Raw genomic sequence first — 22,215 nt, 5'->3', positions numbered from 1 at the left:
TCTCAAGGGATTTGAAACCCTCATGCATTAGGATAAAAAGGAGATTTGATGGAAGTGTGGCAAGTCAAGTTATGCCTTTATTGCGTACTGAAAATTGATGTCAAATGTTACATCAATAAATTAGTTTCTGAATGTGGTACCTTATTTTGGGAGCGTATGTCTTCTCAAACTCTTTTTCTTTACTATCCTTTTGTATGATTTGTTTCTTAGCTGAAGAAAAGGAAACTCCACAGGTGTAAGGCCACAGTCCATAAAACAATGTAGTAAGTTGTGACTTAGTTTACATTCATGTGTAAAAATTCATTAATTATTTCCTGTCATATTTTGGCCAGATTTTTGTTAAAGACATATTTAATTTCCACTGTGCTCTACTAATGAAATTAATGTTATAAGCAAACTCTGTTGAGACTTGGGGAATGACCATAGATAAGACTACTATCTATATGTACAGCTTAAACTATTAAATTACTGCAGTACAGTTTGAGTCTGCCTTAGTTTCCCTATAACTTTTTTCAAAGCACCTTTTACATCCGTGTTCCTCAAACTGTAAAGAATTGGATTCAACATTGGAATGACGACTGTATACATTACAGCGAAGATCTTGTCTTTGTCCAAGGAATAGCTTGAGGTCGGTCTCAAATAAACACCAAGTTCAGTTCCATAGAACAATACAACTGCAGTCAGATGAGAGGAACATGTGGAGAACAACTTTTGTCTCCCTGTTTTGGAGGGAATTTGCATGATATTTGAGATGATTAGCACATAGGAAGTTATTGTTAATATGAAAGGGCCCAGTCCTATCACAATACCTTCTCCGAAAGTTGCGATATTTATGAAAAATGTGTCTGTGCAAGATAGTTTTAGAAGAGCATTTATATCACAAAAGAAATGATTGATTTCATTAGATGCACAGTAGGATAACTTTGATATCAAAACAACATGTGGTATAATGTCAAGAAAGCCTATTGTCCAGGATGTTACAGTCAATAAAACCATGACTCTTTTATTCATGATAGATGCATAGCGTAGGGGGTTGCAAATTGCAAGGTACCTGTCATAGGCCATGACCGACAGCAGGTAAAACTCTGTGGTGATGAAGGAAGCCATAAAATAGAATTGAAGGATGCATGCAGAGAAATTGATGGATTTGTCAGATTTCTTGGCTTTCAGGCAGACTGCCAGCAGTTTTGGGATGATGACCGTTGTGAAACCAATATCTAGGAAAGATAAGTTAATCAGAAAATAATACATTGGCTTTTGAAGATGTTTGTCAATGCATATTAATGTAATGATGACAAGGTTTCCAAGAAGTGTGAATAAATACATGAGTAAGAACACAATGAAAATTGGAACTTGAAGCTGAGGATTTTGTGATAATCCCAAAATTAAAAATTCACTCAAGAGAGTCTGATTCGACTTTTCCATATTTGCAGTGCTTTGTGTTGTTGTTCAGTGAATTAACAAAGATCTGGGGGGAAAAGGAAACACAAGATTATGAATAGCAAAATATATTGTAGCTGAATTAAAAAGCATGCATTTGGATACATTGTTGTCACCTGTTTGCAATATATTAACAAGCATTTGCAATGCAATAGATCTCGCATTACTGAAAGTTTGAGCTATCGGCGGTGCCAATAATAATGCAACACCAATAGCTCAAACTTTAATTAATGTGAGAATAATTGCATTGCAAATGATTGTTAGTCTATTTATTTATTTTTGAAGCAATCACAACATCTGCGTTTTAGCTTGAGATGTTTAAAGCTAAAGCGCGGATGCACAATTGTAAGAAAAGTAAAGAAATTGAACAAAAGGCGTGAAGCACATTGGAACCCAATGGCATTTAGAAGTGAAAAGCATGATGTACTTGTCTATACGGTTCAGTATGTATTCTGTTTAGTATGGAGCTGGTCGTGGAACAAACTCAAATCTGTGACTGTGATGGGAGCAGCACAAACTGGATGTTGTGGCCATGCTAGAATCAGATTAAGAGTGTGGACTCCAGCCACTGGGAAGAGAGTGACTAAGGAAGTGGGATGGAAGTGCAGGGCACAAACAACAAATAGGACCTTACTCCTTTCCAGAGATGTGAAAAGAGATAGGTAATGCCTCCAAAACAGACACCGTACAGATACACATAGACACACAACCACACTGAAAGGTTACTGTCTAACTGTCAAAAGGAGGAGCATTTGGAGAGATGATTGACCAGGCCAATATGTCACCTGAGTGACCTCCTGTTGAAAGGTCACAGTGGGGGCGTTACAAACAGAGGAACTCGAATGAAAGTAAAATGTAACATGATGCTACAGCTGCGACCTCAGCCATGGTCTCTCACTCTTGCAGCATAGGAGATTGTTAGACATGGGGTGCTTAAAAACAAGAGATAGTTGAAAAGATGCGTTCAGAAAATAATTGAAAGAAAAGACTTATCGGGCAATTCAAGGGTACGAGGAGAATGTTTAAAGGTGCAGCCAATTTACAGGATGAAACCAACAAAGGTGGGGCTATAGAGGCCAAAGGGTAACCGTTTATTTATGACTCACTATAGCGTTACTAGGACAAAATGTACCTCCCTTTCTTTCTCACACACTCTGCACTCTTGCTGTTGTGACCTGGGAAACGGGAGCAGATCACAGGGTCATGGTGCCGAGCGGTTGAGGACAGTGGGTGGGGGGGTAGGAGTGGACTGTGAGACAGCTGTTAGTGGGTGTAGTATGCTGCTCCGAGCAGCTGAGTTCCTGTGGGATATAAACCACACTCTCTGCATGTTAGGTGAGCGCTGGGCCCCTCGATGACCCATATTCTGGCCTGATCTTGTCTATTAGACTGGGCATGTGTGGGGAGGAGTGCTCGGTGCAATGCCCGGCTTGTAGTATTGGTTGTTGTGCCACCCTTTTGTCGGCTGATGCTTCTATAAACTGCCCAATAATAAATGCAGTCGCTGTGGTGCAATATAAAGTGCTGCACCCGTGTTGTTAATCTGAAAGTGGGTACTTTTATGAAACCTAAAGCACAGTGCCCAGGCGGGGGAGACGGGGAAGAGTGCTGCAATCTGCAGACACCATTGTTGACATGTGTTGATTGCTTTTATAATATATGTATATTACGGCATGAGCAATGTTACTGGTGCAGCCGTCATTCTTGAAGCAAATCGCATAGGATAAGACTAAGCGGGGCCATGCTGCCTAAAAAAACACAAGCGGTTGCATGTTGTGCGTGCAATAGGAGAAAGACATTTACGAAAAAAGAACTCTCAGACTGTAAAAAAACATACAGAGTAACAACACACGCAAGAGGGCCAAACCTCATGGCAGGGTACAAAAGAAGAAAAGGCGGTACTTAGGAGGGACTACCAAGCCTATTCATCAATCAAAAGCAACCCTTTACAAAGGACAGTAACAGGAGGCAATTGAAAAGATGGGTGGAAAATGGGTGGAGCTTCCAATCCATTCTTGAATACAGCATGTCTCGGAGATGCAGCGCAAGTGCCCCCTAGGCGAGACCTAAAAAAATAAAGACCTGAGTTGCAAATAGTAGGCCAAATAATGAACATAAGCCCAAGGATAATAGCTGTGTTACCAGCAATTACTGTCCAGGTAGAAGCCAAAGAAATTGAGAGGGAGTGGGTGATCACCTCCTCCCAGACTGCCATTAATACCGTTGCCAGTCCTGGATCTTTGTGCGATAGCCTAATGCATTCTGGATGACATGTTTCAATTCCATTTTACAAATTAAAATCCTACACGAGCAATGTGTTGATTAAAAGTCAACATTATCATAATGACCTGGAGTCATGGGGATTAAACCCATATACTGACTTTGGAGAGGCTCATGGGGGTGGTACAGGCCCAGTGCTTAATTTGAGCCGGTGATTTCTAGTACTAAGCACCGTAACTTAATTGTCAGCACTGACATTTATGACAATCTGCAACATAGTGGCACTGTTTGTCTAATTTAGAGAGGAGCACAACAACGGTTGTTTATTATTTCAATATGTATTAAAAATGACTAATGCATTCTGCCAATTCCATTCCTATGGGGCAGGAGGGCCTGGCAAAGTCAGAGTTGTCACACTTGTAGTACTGCAATGGTTAGCAGCTCTACTGTAATTGTCAGCACTGACAACGGCAATGGGTGGTGCAAGAGGAAGCGGCCTCCTGACGAAGACCAAGACACTTACTTTTTTACAAATGAAGCATTGTGCAGGCCTGATGTAAAGGATTGTCTTCGACTGTGCAGCATGTTTATTGATATTTTTACAACTGAGCTCATCAGGGTGGCTTGTGCATTTCAACGCGACTATGCGCTTCCATTGTGGCTTTGCATCTGGTTTACTTGATTGCCTTTTCAAGAAGGGTGTGCATGTAGACTCACAGAAGGTGGGTCCAGGGCACAGGCACATCTGTTTTGTTGTGTTGACTCTTACATTTTGTGTCTGAAAATGTTCACGTCACAGTCAGCATCATTTTGTCTTTACAGTTGCATTTCTAATATACTTCCTTGGGCAGAGATGTAGATGCCTGGTTAATAGCAGTTTGTACTAAATATTGTGTAAATTGAACATGTTTGTATGTCACTGTTTTCATACCTGCGACAATTTCAGCCCATTAGCTGAGCTCAGACCTTCCAGCTCACATGGTGCCACAGTCTGTCATATGATATTGACTCTCTTTACACGGTCACCCGATGAAGGCCCGATATCACAGCGTGTGCTCACAGTTAACTGGAAACCCCTGCAGAGAGCTGTTTTCAGCTGATTGCTTGGCAGCCGAAGTCGATTATGGCTGTGAAACCTCCCGAGGACATCGGTGGCAGCCTCAGAAGCTTTTTGTGGTGGTAAAAGGGGGAGGAGGTGAATTCAAGTGCTTCAGGCTGTGTTCAGCTCTATGCTTCAATCCCTCCTCACAAAATGTTTACATCTTGGAAGGTCTGTAAGCTACTCGAAGGGATAGCTTTAGTGCTGTCATCAGTGATGTCATTTGAGATGTCATCAGTGATGTCATCAGTGATGTCACTGACCATGCCATGAGGGATGTAATATGTGACATCATCAGCAGTGGATTGCGGGCGCGCAAGTTATAGTGAGTACAACTATCTATAACGAGGGAATTTCAATAGTTTTGTATGAGTAAAATGTCCAGCTAACTATAACTTGTTTGAAACCTATGGTTTTTTCAGTGAATTTCTAAGGTTTTTTAAATGCTAATTCCTAACTATAACGTGTGTGAAACATATGGTTTTTTCAGTGAATTTCAAAGGTTTTTTCAAAGCTAATTCCTAACTATAACGTGTGTGAAACCTATGTTTTTTTCAGTGAATTTCAAAGGTTTTTTAAATGCTAATTCCTAACTATAACGTGAGTCAAATCAATGGTTTTTTCAGTGAATTTCTAAGGTTTTTTTATGTTAATTTTTAACTATAACGTATGTTAAACCTATGTTTTTTTCAGTGAATTTGCAAGGTTTTTTAAATACTAATTTCTAACTATATCAGGTCTGAAACATATGGTTTTTTCAGTGAATTTCCAAAGTTTTTAACATGCTAATTTCTGTGTAATATTTTTATATTTTTTATATATTTTTTTCACAAACTGCCTTTGTATATTATAATAGATTGACTGTATCCAGTAATTTGCAATGGCACAGCTAATTGTTATGATTTGCTTAAAGTTGAACAGTATAGTCTACATCTTTAATCAACAATAAACTCTCAAATTTGTTATATTCTTTATTTTTGTGATTTTTTTCATCGTGGTCCTTTGAAGTCCTTCAGTGACCCCATGAGAAGGCCTAGGGGGTCAGGGAGTCTCTACCCTGCCCCTTTGCCATGTTCTCCACTATTGTTTTTCACACTCTTGTGCCTCGGGGTGCGAGCACCGTGTGCGCACCTCGCAACTTTTTTTTTCTAAATGTGGGGGGGGCATTCGGGGTCCTTCAGGGACCCCCTGAGAAAGCATAGGGGGTCAGGGAGTCTCTACCCTGCCTCCTTTTCACGCTTTTAATCTTTTACGAAAATCGGATAATCGTCATATGTATGCGATGGTTGCGCACCCATGTCATGTGATTTGAAAACAACACTTTTGATTGGTTTATAGAAGTTTCTGTTCCAGAATCTTCACGAACCCCACCCACTTCCCTCACTATCTCTTTCACTGTCTTGGGACAAGGACCTTTGCTGCTTTGTTACAGCTTTGGAGTTTATTCCAGAATTTCTTTTGAAAAGATGGCAGAGACAGCAGCCACAGGATTCATCCTCTTCTGATTCTGATGTGGAGCAACAACAGTCACCTGCAAAGAAATCCTAAAACAAATCCTTCATATGGAAGTTTTTTACTTTTCCTGAGGGGCAGAAAAAGGTGAATGCGCCAAAAGTGTCCTGTACCATCAGTGGGAGTGTGCTGTTGAGGGGAAACCCTAAAAAAAATACTCATTCAGCATACACACCATGTTAAGACATGTAAGGAATGTACATCCTCATCAATATGCACAGGCTTCTACAAGAGCCCTGGCGACACAATTACCACCTGCTGTCCCCAGCACTTCATCTGGAGGAGCATCTCCTTCTACATCTTCTATTAATATCAGGCCACTTTTCACCAAGGTCCACCTTCGTTGCAACATGTGCCATGAAATTCTTTGTTATGGTGAGCAAAGTCTTAATTTAATGGATCTGAGAATCAGCCAGCACAAATGCTCCCGCAAATAAAACATTTTTATTAAAAAAAAATGTTGTTCCTGTTGAGCAATTTTTTGTTACCTGTTTTTTATTTTTGTTCTAAAAAATCCCCAAAAAATATAAAATTGTTACAAAAATAAAAAAAAAAAAAAAAAAAGAGAAAAAAAAGTTCTAGTCAGATCTAACCTCACTTTTCAAAGAAGAGCTATATCTTTTAAAAACTGTGTCATACTTTTTTTGAATAAATGTGTAGTGTATAAATGAATGACTGAAATGACTGAGTGAAAAGGAGGAAAGGATTGATGGAATGAGTGAGGAAAGGGTAGTATGGTGAGTGAGGAAAGGGGAGTCAAAGAGTGACTGAAACAAGGGGACTAAGGGTTAGGGGAGTGGAGAGAAAGATTAAGGGAAGGGCAGTAAGAAAAGAAAAGTGAGAGAGAAGGAGTGAGAAAAGGGGAGCATGGAACAGAGACAGAGAAGGGGAGTAAGAGATGAAAAGGGAGAGGTAGAGCAGAGTGAAGGGAGTGAAGGTAAGAGAAGTGGACTGACGGTGAGGGAAGGGGTATGAGGCTGAGGGAAGGGGTAATGGAAAGTGACAGATGAGAAGTGAGGGAGAGAGAAGCGGAGTCAGGGGATGGAGGAACTTAGGCAAGGGGAGTAAGAGAAGGGGAGTAAAGAATGGACTGAGAGAAGGAGAGTGAGGGGAGTGAGGAAAAGGGAACGGGAAAGTGAAAGGGTGAAAAATACAGACAGGAGAAAGTGGAGTGGGGAAGGGAAGGGTAGTGACGGTGAGTGAAGGGCAGTGACACTTAGGGAAGGTGTATGAGGGTGAGGGAAGGGAATGAGAGAGAAGGAAGGAGATTAAGAGAGAGGAAAATGGAATGAGGGATAAAGTAGGAGTGAAAGAAACAGAAAGAGAAAGACAGGAAAGGCGAGGGAGAGAAAGAGAGAAAGAGAGTGATGGAGAAAGAGAAGAAGAGCAAGTGACTGAGAGGGAGCAAGGCGGTTAGACTGAGCGAGATAGAGGGAGAGAGGGAGAGAGAAATGGAGTGAAGGGGAGTGTGGGACTAAAGGAATGGGAGTTAGCAAAAGTGAATCAGGAAAGAGGAGTAAGGGAAGGGGAGTGACGGATGGAGTGAGGGAAAGAAAGTGAAAGGGAGTCAGAAAAGTAGAGTGAGTGAAAGAGAGTGAGGGATGATATGAAGGAAAAAGAGTAAGGGGAAAGTAAGAAGAGACTGAGCAATACAGCAAGACAAGGGTAGTGATTGAGGAAGATAGGAAAGAGAAGTGAGGGACAGAGAGGGAAAAGACAAAGTTGGACAAGGTGAGTGAGGATGAAGGAAGAGTACTGATAGTGAGAAAAGGAGTGTAAAGGTGAATGAAGAGGAGTAAGGATAATGAGGAAAGGGGAGTAAGATAAAGAAAAGGAAGGTGAGTAAAAGAGAGAGTGAAGAAAGGGAATGAGAGATAGAGAAATAATAGAGTGATGAAAAGGTATTTTTGTTTGTCATACTTACCTTATAAATAATGACAAGTTAATATTACTTTTTATTATAAATATAATATCTGTGGAAGACAAGAAAAAAATTGAGTTATAATATATAATTCACAATACAAAAGAAAGTAGAAGTGAAAGAAACAGAAAGAAAAAGAAAGGAAGGGTGAGGGAGAGAGAGAAAGGGTAAGAGTGAGACGGAAAGAGAGGGAGAGCAAGTGAGTGACAGAAAGTGAAGTGGTTAGACTGACTGAGACAGAAGGAGAGAGAAAAGGAGTGAAGGGAATGAGAGACTAAAGGAATGAGAGTTAGCAAAAGGGAATGAGGAAAAGGGAATAAGGGAAGGCTATTATCGGATGGAGTAAGTGAAAGAGAGTGAGGGTGAGTGAGGGAATACAAGCAAGAGAAAGGGAATAGGACTGATGCACAGTGAGGAGAACACAAAGTGGGGGACGAGGAGTCAGATTGAATGAAGGGCAGTGACAGTGAGGGAAGGGATATAAGATTGAGGGAAAGGGAGTGATTGAAAAAGAAACATCTTCATAGAAAGAGAGAGAAAATAAAAGGAAGAGTAGTGAAGAGAGAGGGAACACTGAAAGAGACAAACAGAAGGAGAGTGAGGGAGTGTGAAGGAATACATCAGTTATAGTGACTGAGACAGAGGAAGATATTTAGAGACAGATGGAGGAAAGGAGAGTGAGGGAGGGAATAAAGGAAGGGAACTGAGCGAAACAAAATGAGTGAGTGAGAGAAGTGGAGTGAGTGAAGGTGAATAAGAGATGAAGTTATGGAAAGAGAGTAAGGGGTGAGTAAGAACAGACTAAGCGATATACCAACACAAGGGTAGTGATGGAGGAAGATAGGAAAGAGAAGTGAGAGACAGACAGGGGAAAGAGGGAGTTGCACAAGGTGAGTGAAGGTGAAGAGAGAGTATTGATAGTGACAGAAAGACTGTAAAAGTGAATAAAGTGCAGTAATGAGAATGAGAAAAGGAGACTAAGATGAGTAGAGGAAGGGGAGTAAGAGAGAGATTAAAGAATGGGAAAGAGAGAAAGAGAAGTAAGAGAGTGAAGTAAAAGTATTTTCTGTTTGTCATACTTACCTTTTAAATAATGACAACTTAATAGAATATTTTTATATAGATATAGTATCTGTGGAAGACAAGAAAAAATTGAGTTATAATATATATTTCATAATACAAAAGAAAGTAGAAGTGAAAAAAACAGAAAGGGAAAGAAAGAAAGGGTGGGGGAGAAACACAGAGGGAGAGAGTGAGAGTGAACGAGAGAGAGAGAGGATGTGACTGACACGAAATGAAGTGGTTAGACTGAGTGAGACAGAGGGAGAGAGGAAGGAGGGAAAGGAGTGAGAGACTAAAGGAATGAGAATTACCAAAAGGGATTGAGGTACGGGGAATACGGGAAGGGGATTGACAGATGGAGTGAGTGAAAGAGTTTGAGGGAGAGTGAGGGAATGGGTGCAGGAGAAATAGAATGAGAGTGATGCAGAGAGAAGAGAACATGAAGTGGAGGAAGAAGACTCAGATTGAATGAAGGGCAGTGACAGTGAGGGAAAGGATATAAGGGTGAGGGAAGGGGAGTGATGGAAAAAGAAGCATATTAAGAGAAAGGAAAGAAGAAGTAAGTGAGAGAGAAGGATTTATGGAAAGAGAGAGAAAAGAAAAGGAAGACTGGCGGAGAGAGAGGGAAACAGTAATAGAGAGAAACAGAGGGAGAGTGATGGACTGTGAGTGAGTAAATCAGTTATAGGTTCTGACACAGAGGAACAGACTTAGAGACGGAAGGAGGAAAGGGGAGTGAGTGAAAAGGAGTGAGGAAGTGAAAGAAGTGAAGTGAGTGAAGGTCACTGAGAGATGGTGTGAAGGAAAGAGAGTAAGGGGGCAGTGTGAAAAGACTGATCGATACAGCAAGACAAGGGTAGTGATGGAGGAAGATAGGAAAGACAAGTGAGGGACTGACAGGGGAAAGAAGGAGTTGGACAAGATGAGTGAGGGTGAAGGAAGAGTTTTGATGGTGAGAGAAGGAGTGTAAAGGTGAATGAAGGGGAGTAAGTAGAATGAGGGGAGAGGAGTAAGATTAGGAAATGTAAGGGAATAAAAGAGAGAGTGAAGAAAGAATAGAGAGAAAGAAAAGTAAGAAAGTGATGAAAAAGTATTTTTTGTTTGCCGTACTTACCTTATAAATATAATATCTGTGGAAGAGAATAAACAAGTGAGTTATAAGATATATTTTACAATACAAAATACAAAATAATTTGTACAATATGTTATATAATTTATTTTGCTGTTCTCAGAATATATTGAAATTCACTAAAAACAGTGAGTTCAATACTACTCATCATATGACAGCGGGCAAAAAAAAAACACAATCAAAAAGATTGTGTTTAAAAAACCCATACAACGTTTCAATAAATAATGTAAAAATTAGAAAAATTAGAAAAAAACATATCTTAAATGTTTTCTGCCAAACACCAATTTCTTACATAAATATCAACAATCACAAAGTAATAAAATATTATTACTTCTTTTTTATACTCTCAAAGTAAACTTATGTACAATCATATATTAACAACATTTACCGGAAATACTCATTTTTGATTGATATGCTTTTCCACATGGCCAAATAGTATATGGAAAATCCTTTGTTTGGAAGTCATGTGGTATGCTGATGACACTCTGCTCATCCTTTATCTTAGCAAGGAGCTGTATACCATTAAAAGAAACTTATTTAATAAAAACAAAAATGTCAACAACATCTACAACAACTATAACTAGTCTAAAACACCTCTGCCTCACTCATGATCAACATTTCCTGTAATACTCATATCACTCACTGTGTGATACACTTACACTACCTCTATGACAAGTACAATTTTTTTTATCTTGATCACCCTCACTCACAAAGTAATTCTCAACAGCTGACTAACCTTTTTTTAAAAGCACTAATCTTCCTAGGCCAATTATTTTCCCTAAAATTTGGGTTGTAAAAACACTAAGTAAGAATTTGGTAAGTCAAAAGGCAAACGTTGTTTAAAAGTCAATTGAGTATCATTACAATGAGTCCAGCCTTTTGGACATTTTAAATAAGCTGTGTAATGTCCTGATGTTGACCATCATGGAAAATAATTGCTACAGTTACAAAAGTTCTTCCTGAAATTGATAATTGAGAAGCCACAAAATTTGTATTTAAAGTTGTCAATTTTGTTCCATCAGGTCTACATCGTTGGAGCATTAAAATTACATACTGTCCATATTTTTGTATACATAATGTGGATAACATTTGAGAGTTACATTGGGTACCGACCATGTTTTGATTTGCTTCTCTAACTAGATTATTGAAAGACACTGATTTGCAGTCTGGTAACGTCAAAAATATAAATCTTTCAGTGTCTATTTCTATTTCAGTACTACTTGAAATTGAACAATTGTCACAGTCATGATGCCATTTATAAGAAAGGTCAAAAAGATGTTCAATATCTATACCTTCATCTTGCAATACAACAAGCATATACATTAGAAATTCCTGACAATCTTGCTGAATATTCAGTGAAAATTGATTTAGACCAGAATATATGCCTAAAACATTTTGAATATCAGAGACACTTTCAATTTTTGTTTTATCACTGCTACATTTCTCAAAGACAGAATTCAACAAACAACAAAATCTTTGATCCCGATTTTCAACAATATGTTCTTGTAAAGTTTGAAGAAAAAAACATCATTAACCACTACATTAGCATAGCAGTTGACACCAGAACTGTTTTCAAACTGAAATCCAACAACCTCTTCAATACTATCCTTTTTCTTTTTGCTTACAATTACTGGTTCATCTACTTTTTTTCTTTTCTCTGCAACCTCGCTACAATGTTTCTCATATCTTCTTTTTCGACCTACCACGAGCTTTTCAAATAAAGGATATTGAGGTAAATTTGGAGCATATTCTCTTCTTAACCTATTACTCTCTTTCACACAATTTAGATCTGCACTAATCTTTGTCTCATCAAAATCAATCAAGTATAATCCAGATAAAGTTCTGACTCGAGATAAAGCAACATATGCCATACCCTCCTTGAACACAGTACTTCCAATATTCACCAAAGCACTATCTACACTTAAACCTTGAGATTTATGAATAGTCACCAGATATGCCAAACAAACACGAAACTGTTTTCGGCGGACATATAAATCTTTTACAAGCAAAAATCGAGTCGAACAACGACTCAATTGTTGTACTTCTTCAATTTCATCAAATTTGATTTTCAAAAATTCAATGTCATCTCTATTTGGGTAATTCACAAAATCAACAACATGACCCATTACTCCATTTACTAAACCTCTTTCTACATGTAAATTATGTCGTAAAATGATCCGACAATTTAAATATGCATATAGATTCTTTTCTAAACCAGCCGTTTTAGATATTGATTTGTCTAAAGAATCCAATTTTGACTTCAACTTTTCTAACAAAATAATAGAAGCTCCTTCATGCTCTATTCTATCAATAGCTTCCAGTTTTATAATTTCTTGAATTTCTAACTTTAACATTTTTTCATTGAAGAGTGAACATTCGTGCAGAGTTGGCATCAAGCATATCACTGATTTTCTGCAATTTTTCTATATATATTCTCTGCTCCAACATTTTAATTTGGAAACAAATTTTAAAGTAATCGAGCCTGTAAAGCTTCTTTCCCATGTTCACTCACTTTTCCAATTCTTTATCTTGAAGAATACTTTTATAATCAGCATCCTTTGCTTGTCGCATATTTTGAATGCGCTCTGAATATTCGAAATATGACCAAACATTAACATTTCCAATGCTTCCCAGGCATTTTCCGGTATCTTCATGTGTAACGGTTTTAAACACTGGTTGTCCTTTCACAGGAGTTAGCTGTAGTAGATCTCAAAAAACGATGACGTGTTTGCCTCCAAATAACACATCATACTCTGTTTTAAGAATTTGTTTCATTCTTAAATGCACAAAGGCTAGCATTACATTTTATACCATGCTTACCTCATCAATAATGAGAAGTTTCATTTTTTTCAGGACTCTGGAAACTTCACAACAAGTTTCTCCAGATAGCTTGTGGTATTCTAATTTATTTTCGTGCTCTACTGGCAGCATCAATAAACAATGTAAAGTAATCCCTTTAATGTTATGTGCTGCTAACCCAGTTGGAGCGGTAACAACACAAGAGAGTGATGACTCAGTTCTTTTCTGTAGATAAGATGCAATTGCTTTATTTAGAAAACTTTTTCCAGTTCCTCTTCTCCACTCACGTACAGTCGGGCAGGTTTCAATGACGTACATGAGCACTCTTTTTTCTCATGACATAAACCATACTCAATCTGCTCTGTCACTTCATCGTATATTTGTTTTTGCTGAACATTTAGGGGTCCATTAGGATGGCGGGCGGACTTTGTCCACCCGCCACCCTAACGGAGATTAGGACCGCCCGCCTAAAGGTCGGGGGCCCCGATATTGGCATTAGGATGTGCCTGCCAGGGTGGCGGGCGCATTCCTCAATTTAACATTGTAGCGGGAGGTGCTCACTGCACCGCCCGCCACAATGTTAAAAACAAATGCACGCATTTGCATAATCGAAGCTGCAGGCACCGTGTGGTGCCTGCCGCTGCGATTATGCAAATGAAGGGGGGTACCACAGGTACCCCCGTGTGCCACCCCCCTTTGGCCGTCACTCTTGGGGCCCACAGGGTCCCCCCAGAGTGAACACCGCATGCCTTTCCGTGGCAGCATTGCCGCCACGGAAAAGCATTGCAAAATGCCCAATGTAATATGGCTGACGGTGTCTCATAGACACCGCCACCATATTCAACATTTTCCGCCCCGGCCGCAAGGCGACCGGGGCGGAAAAGTGGCGGGCGGTGTTTTCTTCCGCCGTGGTCCCCCCGCCATACTAATATGGTGGGGGGGGAATTCAGGGAAGGATGTCGGGCGGATTGCCCCCGCCAGGCTGGCGGTGGCTACCACCAGCCTGGCGGGGGCAATCCCCCCGACATCCTAATGGGCCCTTTAGTTGTTTTTCTAATTCTTCTAAGTTTATTACATCCTCCTGAGCTTGTTCCATTGCTCTTTCCATGTCATCCATGGCAGTGGCTGCTTCATTTTGGATAATTTGTCCACCTAGTGGATCCTGACTCAACGAAGCAGAACTTTGACTGTCTTGAGAACTGTCTCTATTAATCTCTGCTGCAATTGTAGCTTCTTGCTATATTTCGTCGTTCAACATTTGTAGATAATTAGTAAAAACAGGACATTCTATAGTATTTTTGGTTGCATTGAATGAATCTTCATAACTGAGAAAATCTCCAAGTAGTTCCTCTTCTGTACGCCGTGGCTTAAAGAGTTGCAAAAGAGCTAAATAGTAAAATTCCTTTTTGTCAGGAGTTTCGCAACTCAGTTTTCGATGATTAATCAAATGCCCTTTTCTTTGTTTCACCAGACATCCTTCAGATCCAATCACAGCATATACACCTTTATTGATATCTTCTGTAATATTCCTCTTAAAAGTATAGCTTTGCAGTACTTCACAGAGACAAACATTCTCAAGATGATTACTTCTATTTGGATAGTATGTATCCAACATATTTGTCTTCAAAATATCTGTCCTGTTTGGTTCTTTCTCTGCTAAATACTAAATTTCTTGTACAGATTTCAAAACTCGGTTTCGTATTTTTGCAAGACCTAAACTCACCCAAATGATTGTTCTAGATTTTGCATATAGACTTGCAGATGATAAGCGATCTGAACATTCATATGCTCCGATTTCTCGATGAGACAACATCTTCAAACTGTAGCTGTACAATTTCTCACTTAGGCCCTTTCATGAGAAATTTCCTCCCACATTTCCTTTAGTTCTGTCTTTTCAGATTTCGTAATGTAAGATGTTACATACCGAGTCACAGCAATGGAGTTGTCTGCAACATATTGAATATCCATGTTTGCATTCCACATGGACAAAATGACTGGGTTATAGTCATTTATGTATTTTGACTCTTCATTTCTTCTTAAGTTGTAGGTATTGTTCGGTGACTTTCTTGTGACAGTGTGTCGCAAAGATGACATAAAATTGTTCACTCTTCCTTTTGATATTACTGGTCATGGAAATCTAAAATGACATTTTGTGTAGAACTTGTCCTTTGATTTGTATTTTCGACGACAGTATTTTCCACAACGATGGGTTTGAAACCGTAAGACTTGATGTCTTAAATTGTTTTGTTCTGTACTTTTTGGTACACCACATGTAGAATACTGTTCAATAAAACTCATCACTGTGTCATCCGAATCTGTTCCAAATTTGGGGGCATCTTTGATCCATAGCAGCATATGTATTTGAGGAGCACCTCTTGCTTGATACTCCTTTCTCCAAAAGAAATCCAGAACCTCTCCAAGAGGAGGATTTTTTTTGTTTGTGATAAAAGACATCTTAGCTTCAAATCTATGATTGAAATACCTGCATACATTGACTGGATCCAAAGAGCACAGTTCTCCAGGTGTCTTGTATTCTATATTTTCTATGTTTGCATTTGCCTATTGAAGAAATTGAAGTAAGTCTTCCCAAGCATACTCAGCACAGCTAAGAGTAAGGCCCCATGTAGAAGTTCCTAAATTTCTTAGCATACATTTCAATTTCCCATGACGACGGTAACAATACTCGTGAGTACCACGCTGACATGCCATGAGATTAATTAGCTGAGATTCCAAAACAGTGTCTTTCTGTTGGACTTTATCCATAAAGTCCCTTGCCGAAACATTTTGCAGATGTACTCCACTTTTCAGTATATGGTTCACTGCATAAGAAAGTCCAGACAAGTCACTCTTAAACAGAAGATGAACCAAATATGGAATACATTGGCGAAACCTTGGATGTTCTGCATATAAGCGCCGAGACACCGTAAGGTATTTGTGCGCTCTAGAAATTTTAAAAATAAATAAATAAAATAAAATAAAATAATCTTGATGTCCGGTATTCAGATGCAGGAATCTGCACAGGTCGGTCATCATATCATCCACCTTGACCTGTTGGAAATAACTGAGGAAAACAACGAGCTTCCAAGCTTTCTTCCCATACACTAATGGTACTTCCTTTTGCTTCTTTCATTTGGAATAACTCGATAGCATTCCCCATTACTTCTTTGGAATGCAGAGGATGAACACTATAATGTTCATAAATTTGTTCATTTCTGGACACATCCACTTTTTCAATTTTCCCAGCTGACAAATCACTGTCCTCTTCTACAGTTGTTTCTTCTTCTCCAACATAGACATTTTTGTAGTATTGATTGTTTTTTACCAAATATAACGTTGCCTTTTTGACTTTCCTAACATCCACTAATTCTTGCCAAATCTTCTTACTCTTTGTAGGAATGCCATTAACTAGAATAACTAGAGGTTCCTCTTCCACTTTTTCTACACCAATTGTTGCAATAATTTTCTTTAAATCTAGAGGCAAATAGACAACTCTTCCCTTTAATCCTCTCTGTAAATCTGAAGGAGGCAATTTCCCTGTCTTAGGCTGCATGTGAACAATAGCCTAAAATGGATGCACACATTGAATCAGAATAGATTCATAGGTATTTAAATCCATCAGTTCAGAAGTAATATTTACCAACTCAAGATTATTATGTACAGCTCTAGCAGGCATTTTGTTATCATTTAATTTTTTATAACAGTATTTTCAAATACGTTGATCAGAACCCAAATCAAAAGAATTCTCTACCAACAAATAAGTTGCAAAATCCTTCCACTCATTCTTATTTTCCTTTTCACTTTTTACATATAAATCAACTAACCTAGTCTGATTCTTATAATGAGTTTGTCGACAACACACACAAGAAAAGTTTGGCCTTGCACCTGAAATGACCTTAAACCTTGTATTTTCTTGGTCAAAATTTTCTGTACTAAAATTCTGTACATTTTCTTCCAAATTTCCTTCTATTACTGTATCAGTTTCTGCACTGTCCTCTTTTTCACCAAAGTAACTAACCTCAATTTCTTCACAAATGTTCTTTACATCTAATACAGATCCATGCAAAAGAGCACGTTTAACTGTTTTAGCTTAAGTGCTGGACTTTTTGCATAATACAACCTTCTCACTAATTTCCTCACTTCAGTATGATGCACTGCTAACATCCTAAAATGGTGAAAAACACTCTGGCATACTTTTCTAGAAAGACAAGCCAGTGAATGCCCTTGCAAACCCATTTTTTCTCTCACTCTGCAAGGATCTAATTCTTGCAACATCTTAATCTTTTGTTTAAGACTTTTCTTAGAATACTTATGTAAGAAATTGCGAAACAAATCAATTGAATCCTGTCGTACACTACAAATACTACTACAATTCCAAGTGTTAACTGGAGCCTTAGGACGTCTCCTTAAAACTTCATCAGCTAAAACCTCTTCTGCATTTCTAGGCACAATTTTCTCTTTTTCAATCAGACAACCGTCCTTCACCTCATATGCTCGGCCACTGGTGTCAACTGCATGCAACAAATCATTATTCTGAAAGTAAGTCTCTTCATTAAAAAATGGCTCACAACTTGAACTATGTCTCCATTCTCCAGAAAAAACATTACAAAAATGTGTTCTATTGATTACTCTTTTCCACTTACTTTTCACTTTCAAAGCATTGATTGCCTTGTCTAGTATACGAATTCTATTGATTACTGAAATATACAACTTCTTTTTCATTTCAAAAGCCTGATCAACTATACTCTCAATATTTTTCTTTTTCTTATAAAAAGCTGTTTTCCTTTTACAATTCTTTACATTTTTTAATAAATTTAAAACTACTCTGTTATAGAACATTCTCTTGCGAATTTGAACAAACTGTTTTTTCCGTCTATTGCTATAGAGGATATGATCGCCACATACTTTTCCAACATTTTGTTGGGGGGTCTGCTTTTTGTTTGTAGTTCCATATGAAATGTTTTTCTTTTGCACATTATCCAAATTTTTTCTACATTGGGTTAATTTCCTTATAAAATCCTTTGTTGTCTTACCAGGAGCTTTCTTCTTTTTCTCCGTATATTGTTGTTTAGATAAATCTTGTAATTGTGTTTTCTTGGAAAAGTAAGCTTGTTTAACTTTTTTTTCTTTTCGCGTTCTTGGTAGGCATGTTGGTTTTTCTTTCTGTGGGTAATTATAATCTGTTGTGAAGAAAAAAAGAACATGTTATAGACCCCTACTAACATGCTACATAGCAATTACAACCACTAAATGATATAAACACTGGTTTACTTCATAAGTACGTTTAAGGCACAGCAACTGTGTCTGAGCAGAGTAGGAAATCAAGCAGTGAGTGCTGTTTCAGAGTTTATGGCAGTGCAGTGGTGTTTCAACATTATAGGGTAATTTGCTGAGAATGGTGTTTCAGGGTTCAGAACAGTGCAGTGCTGTTCAGACAGTGTAAGGGTTCGTGGTGAGATTGATATTTCTGTGTTTAGAGCAATACAGTTGTGTGTAGGCAGTGTATGGTATCATACAAGGGCTACGAGTAAAATGCACTGGATGTCCTAAAGCCTAACTCATTCCATGAGTACTTGTATTCCCATTTTTTAAAACAGATACACCGAGCAAGTGATTCTGTCACAATCTTTAAAAAAAGACACTGACTCGCATTGTGAATGAAAACAGATAGACTAATGCCTTGCAATTCACTGAAATGATTACTACATGTTACAGAGAGAATAAGTACACATTTCTACAGAACAGCCAGGATCTTCAGTACACAGCATGGAGACTATTTGCGAATTAAGAAGCCTGATAGATGTACTGCATAGCAGTTTCTAGCACTACATATCCTAAAGCCTGAGTCACTTCATCAGAATATAAATTCCCATATTTTTAAACACATCAACTAAGCAAAATATTACAATTGTATAAAAAGACTATCTCGAATCATTTTTAATTCAAAATCATAAATTTCTTCTTCAAACATTTCATGCTGTAACAAAACATCGAGTATGATTTCATCTGAGATTTCGTTTCCATTGTCCTCAACTTCAAAATTTGCAACTTGAAACTCAATCTCTTCTACTGCTTCCATCAACTCAATGTCCAAACTTTGAGCAAAAAAATCACTGCTTAAATCTCCTTCTCCATTATCTTGTTGATCAAGTCATCCTCAAAAGGTACATTTAAGTCTTCTATGACATCAATGGAAATTTCAAAATTGACTTGAATGTTGTACTGATTTTGATCCATTATATCAAGTTTAATGTGCCTGGACCTTGCAAAAAAATAAAAACACTAAATTATATCATTTTCACTAATAGATAATAAAAAACTAGCTCTATCAACTTCATAAGTACATGTATTCCCATATTTTTAAAAACATCAACTAAGCAAATTATTCTGCGACATTCTTCTGAAATGAAAACTGACTGACACTGTGATCTTAAACACATAACAGTAGCCCTTCAAATTTAGTAAAATGATTACTACAATAAAAGGGGGTCTTGCTGGGAGTATTCTTTCAGAGTTTACAACACTGCAGTAGTGTTGAAAGAGTTTAGAATGTTTTTCTAGGGATGGAGTTTCAGGGTTTAGGACAAGGAAGTGGTGTTCAAGCAGTGTACAGAGTCAAGGTAGGACTGAGAATGTACTAATGAAAATTCACTGAAATGATTACTACATACTACAGAGACAGTTGCTTTTGCATTTCAACAGCACAGCCAGTATCTAAATTGCACAGCATAAACACAATTTGGGAATTAAGAGGCCTGATACACATACTGCATAGGACTTTCTACAACTACATCTCCTAATTCATGACTCACTTCATGATTTAGGTAATGTAGCACACAGAGGGACAGAAAGTACAAACAGAGACACAATGATACAGGCAGAGGGTGCAAGACTACAGGCAGAGAGAGGAAAGATTTAACATTATAGTGTTGTCTAATACACACTAGCAGCCATATCATAATATGTGTCTGCAAATGTACATGAAAGGGTGCAGGCAGAGGGTGCAAGCAGAGGGAGAGAGATGGTATAGAAAGAAAATGAGTTAATACAGGCAGATACTAAACTGGTAGAGGCAGAGGATAGATGGTGCAGGGCTGCAGGCAGAGGAACTGTAGGTGCAGTCAGAGAAAAGATGCTGGAGAGAGAGGGTGAGATGTTTCAAGCAGAGACACAGATAGTGCAAGGAGACAAAGACATGGTACACACAGAGGATAAAATGGTAGAACTGAAAAGAAATGCTGGAAACAGTGAGACAAATGCTACACGCAGAGGCAAATTGTAGTACACAGAAGGGAAGATAGTGAAGACAGAGATAAAATGGTACAAGCAGATGGTGCAAAACTACAGTCAGAGAAAGAAAAGATTGAACATGGTACTGCTGTCTAATACACACCAGCAGCCATATCATAATAGGCCTCTGCAGATGCACATGAGAGAGTGCAGACAGAGGGTGCAAGCAAAAGGAGAGGGTTGGTGCAGACAGAAAATGAGATAATTCAGGCAGAGACTAAACTGATAGAGGCAGAGGATAGATGGTGCAGGGCTGCAGGCAGAGGGCCAGATGGTGCAGTTAGAGAAAAGATGGTGCAGAGAGAGGGTCAGATGGTTCAAGCAGAGACACAGATAGTACAAGGAGACAAAGACATGGTACACACAGAGGATAAAATGGTACAACAGAAAATAAATGCTGGAAACAGTGAGACAAATGCTACATGCAGAGGCAAATTGGAGTACACAGAAGGGGAGAGAGTGAAGCCAGAGATAAAATGGTACTAGCAGAGGGTGCAAAACTACAGTCAGAGAAAAGATTTACCATGGTACTGCTGTCTAATACACACCAGCAGCCATATCATAATAGGACTCTGCAGATGCACAATAGAGAGTGCAGGCAGAGGGTGCAGACAGAGGGAGAGGGTTGGTGCAGACACAAAATGAGATAATGCAGGCAGAGAGTAAACTGGTACAGGCAGAGGATAGATGGTGCAGGGCTGCAGACAGAGGGACAGATGGTGCAGTTAGAGAAAGGATGGTGCAGTGAAAGGGTGAGATGTTTCAAGCAGAGACACAGATAGTGCAAGGAGACAAAGACATGGTACACACAGAGGATAAAATGGTACAACAGTGGAAATTCTTTGGAGTTCTTCAACTTTGCTTTTTCCTCCCAGGTACAACCTCACTGGTCTCACTAGTCTGTCCCTTCTCTCCCTTCTCCCCAACATAGGGATCCTCCATTAGGATTGAACTAGTGGGGTCTTCTCCCACTTGCTGTAACTCAGACTTCTGCGGAGCACCCAATGCTTGAGTTCAGATCTGACAGATTTACTATGCTCGCGGCTTTAGCTGATGCTAATGTCCCCTTTGCTGGCATTAAACTTTTATTCTTTCAGCCCAGTTGCAGCATCAATTTTAGCTACTGCGTTTGCTTGTTTTAAATGTCTCCCCATCTTTCTTTCAATTCTCTGAATACTGGGGCTGTGTGTCAGGTGTCTAGAGTCTTAGCCTCCAACCATGTGGAAGATATGCGAATAAACTTAGGGACAAACTTCCTCTGCTAGCAACATTGAGAGTTGATTAAAAGTTCATTCTAAAGTTGTTATACAGCAGCCAGCATTAAACTTCCAGTCCCTGTTTTTTCACCTTTTTGGTTTTTTCAAAATATTTCCACTAGCGACTACGGTAGTTTTGAACCAATTGCCAGTTCCTCAATTCCAAAATTCAACACCAGACAGCACATTACCTCCACACCGCACCTCACAGCTCTGATTCCACTCCTACCGGCTTCTCTGGGTAGCATCCGTAGCTACCTTCACTGATTTCAGACCCACTGTGCCTCCTGTACTCTGGAACCACTTAGAGCCGCCCTGTAGTTTAATGTGGTCTCTCCACTCATCCGCAGCGAGCACAGAACTTCAGGCACCAGCGGGGCCTCAACCTGGGCCATGGCAGCTGCTCACTGCAGAAACTCCAGTTCGCGTTTGCATTCAGCGTTCAGGAATCAGCACGTTCAGCGCTCGACATCTGGCTCGGTGTGCAACG

At 39.0% G+C, this 22,215-nt stretch overlaps 1 protein-coding gene across 1 annotated transcript; it reads right to left on the bottom strand.

The window, feature by feature from the left end:
* Nucleotides 1-465: 465 nt before the first annotated feature.
* LOC144769923 (olfactory receptor 5AR1-like) lies at nucleotides 466-1,425 on the bottom strand. The gene has a single exon (XM_078654116.1). The coding sequence runs from the start codon at nucleotides 1,423-1,425 to the stop codon at nucleotides 466-468; it is 960 nt and encodes a 319-aa protein (XP_078510242.1).
* Between the last annotated feature and the right edge of the window lie 20,790 nt (nucleotides 1,426-22,215).

Source organism: Lissotriton helveticus, chromosome 7, assembly GCF_964261635.1.
Source record: "Lissotriton helveticus chromosome 7, aLisHel1.1, whole genome shotgun sequence".
Lineage (NCBI taxonomy): Eukaryota > Metazoa > Chordata > Amphibia > Caudata > Salamandridae > Lissotriton > Lissotriton helveticus.
Note: the sequence above shows the minus strand (reverse complement) of the source record. Positions and strands in the feature narration are given on the sequence as shown.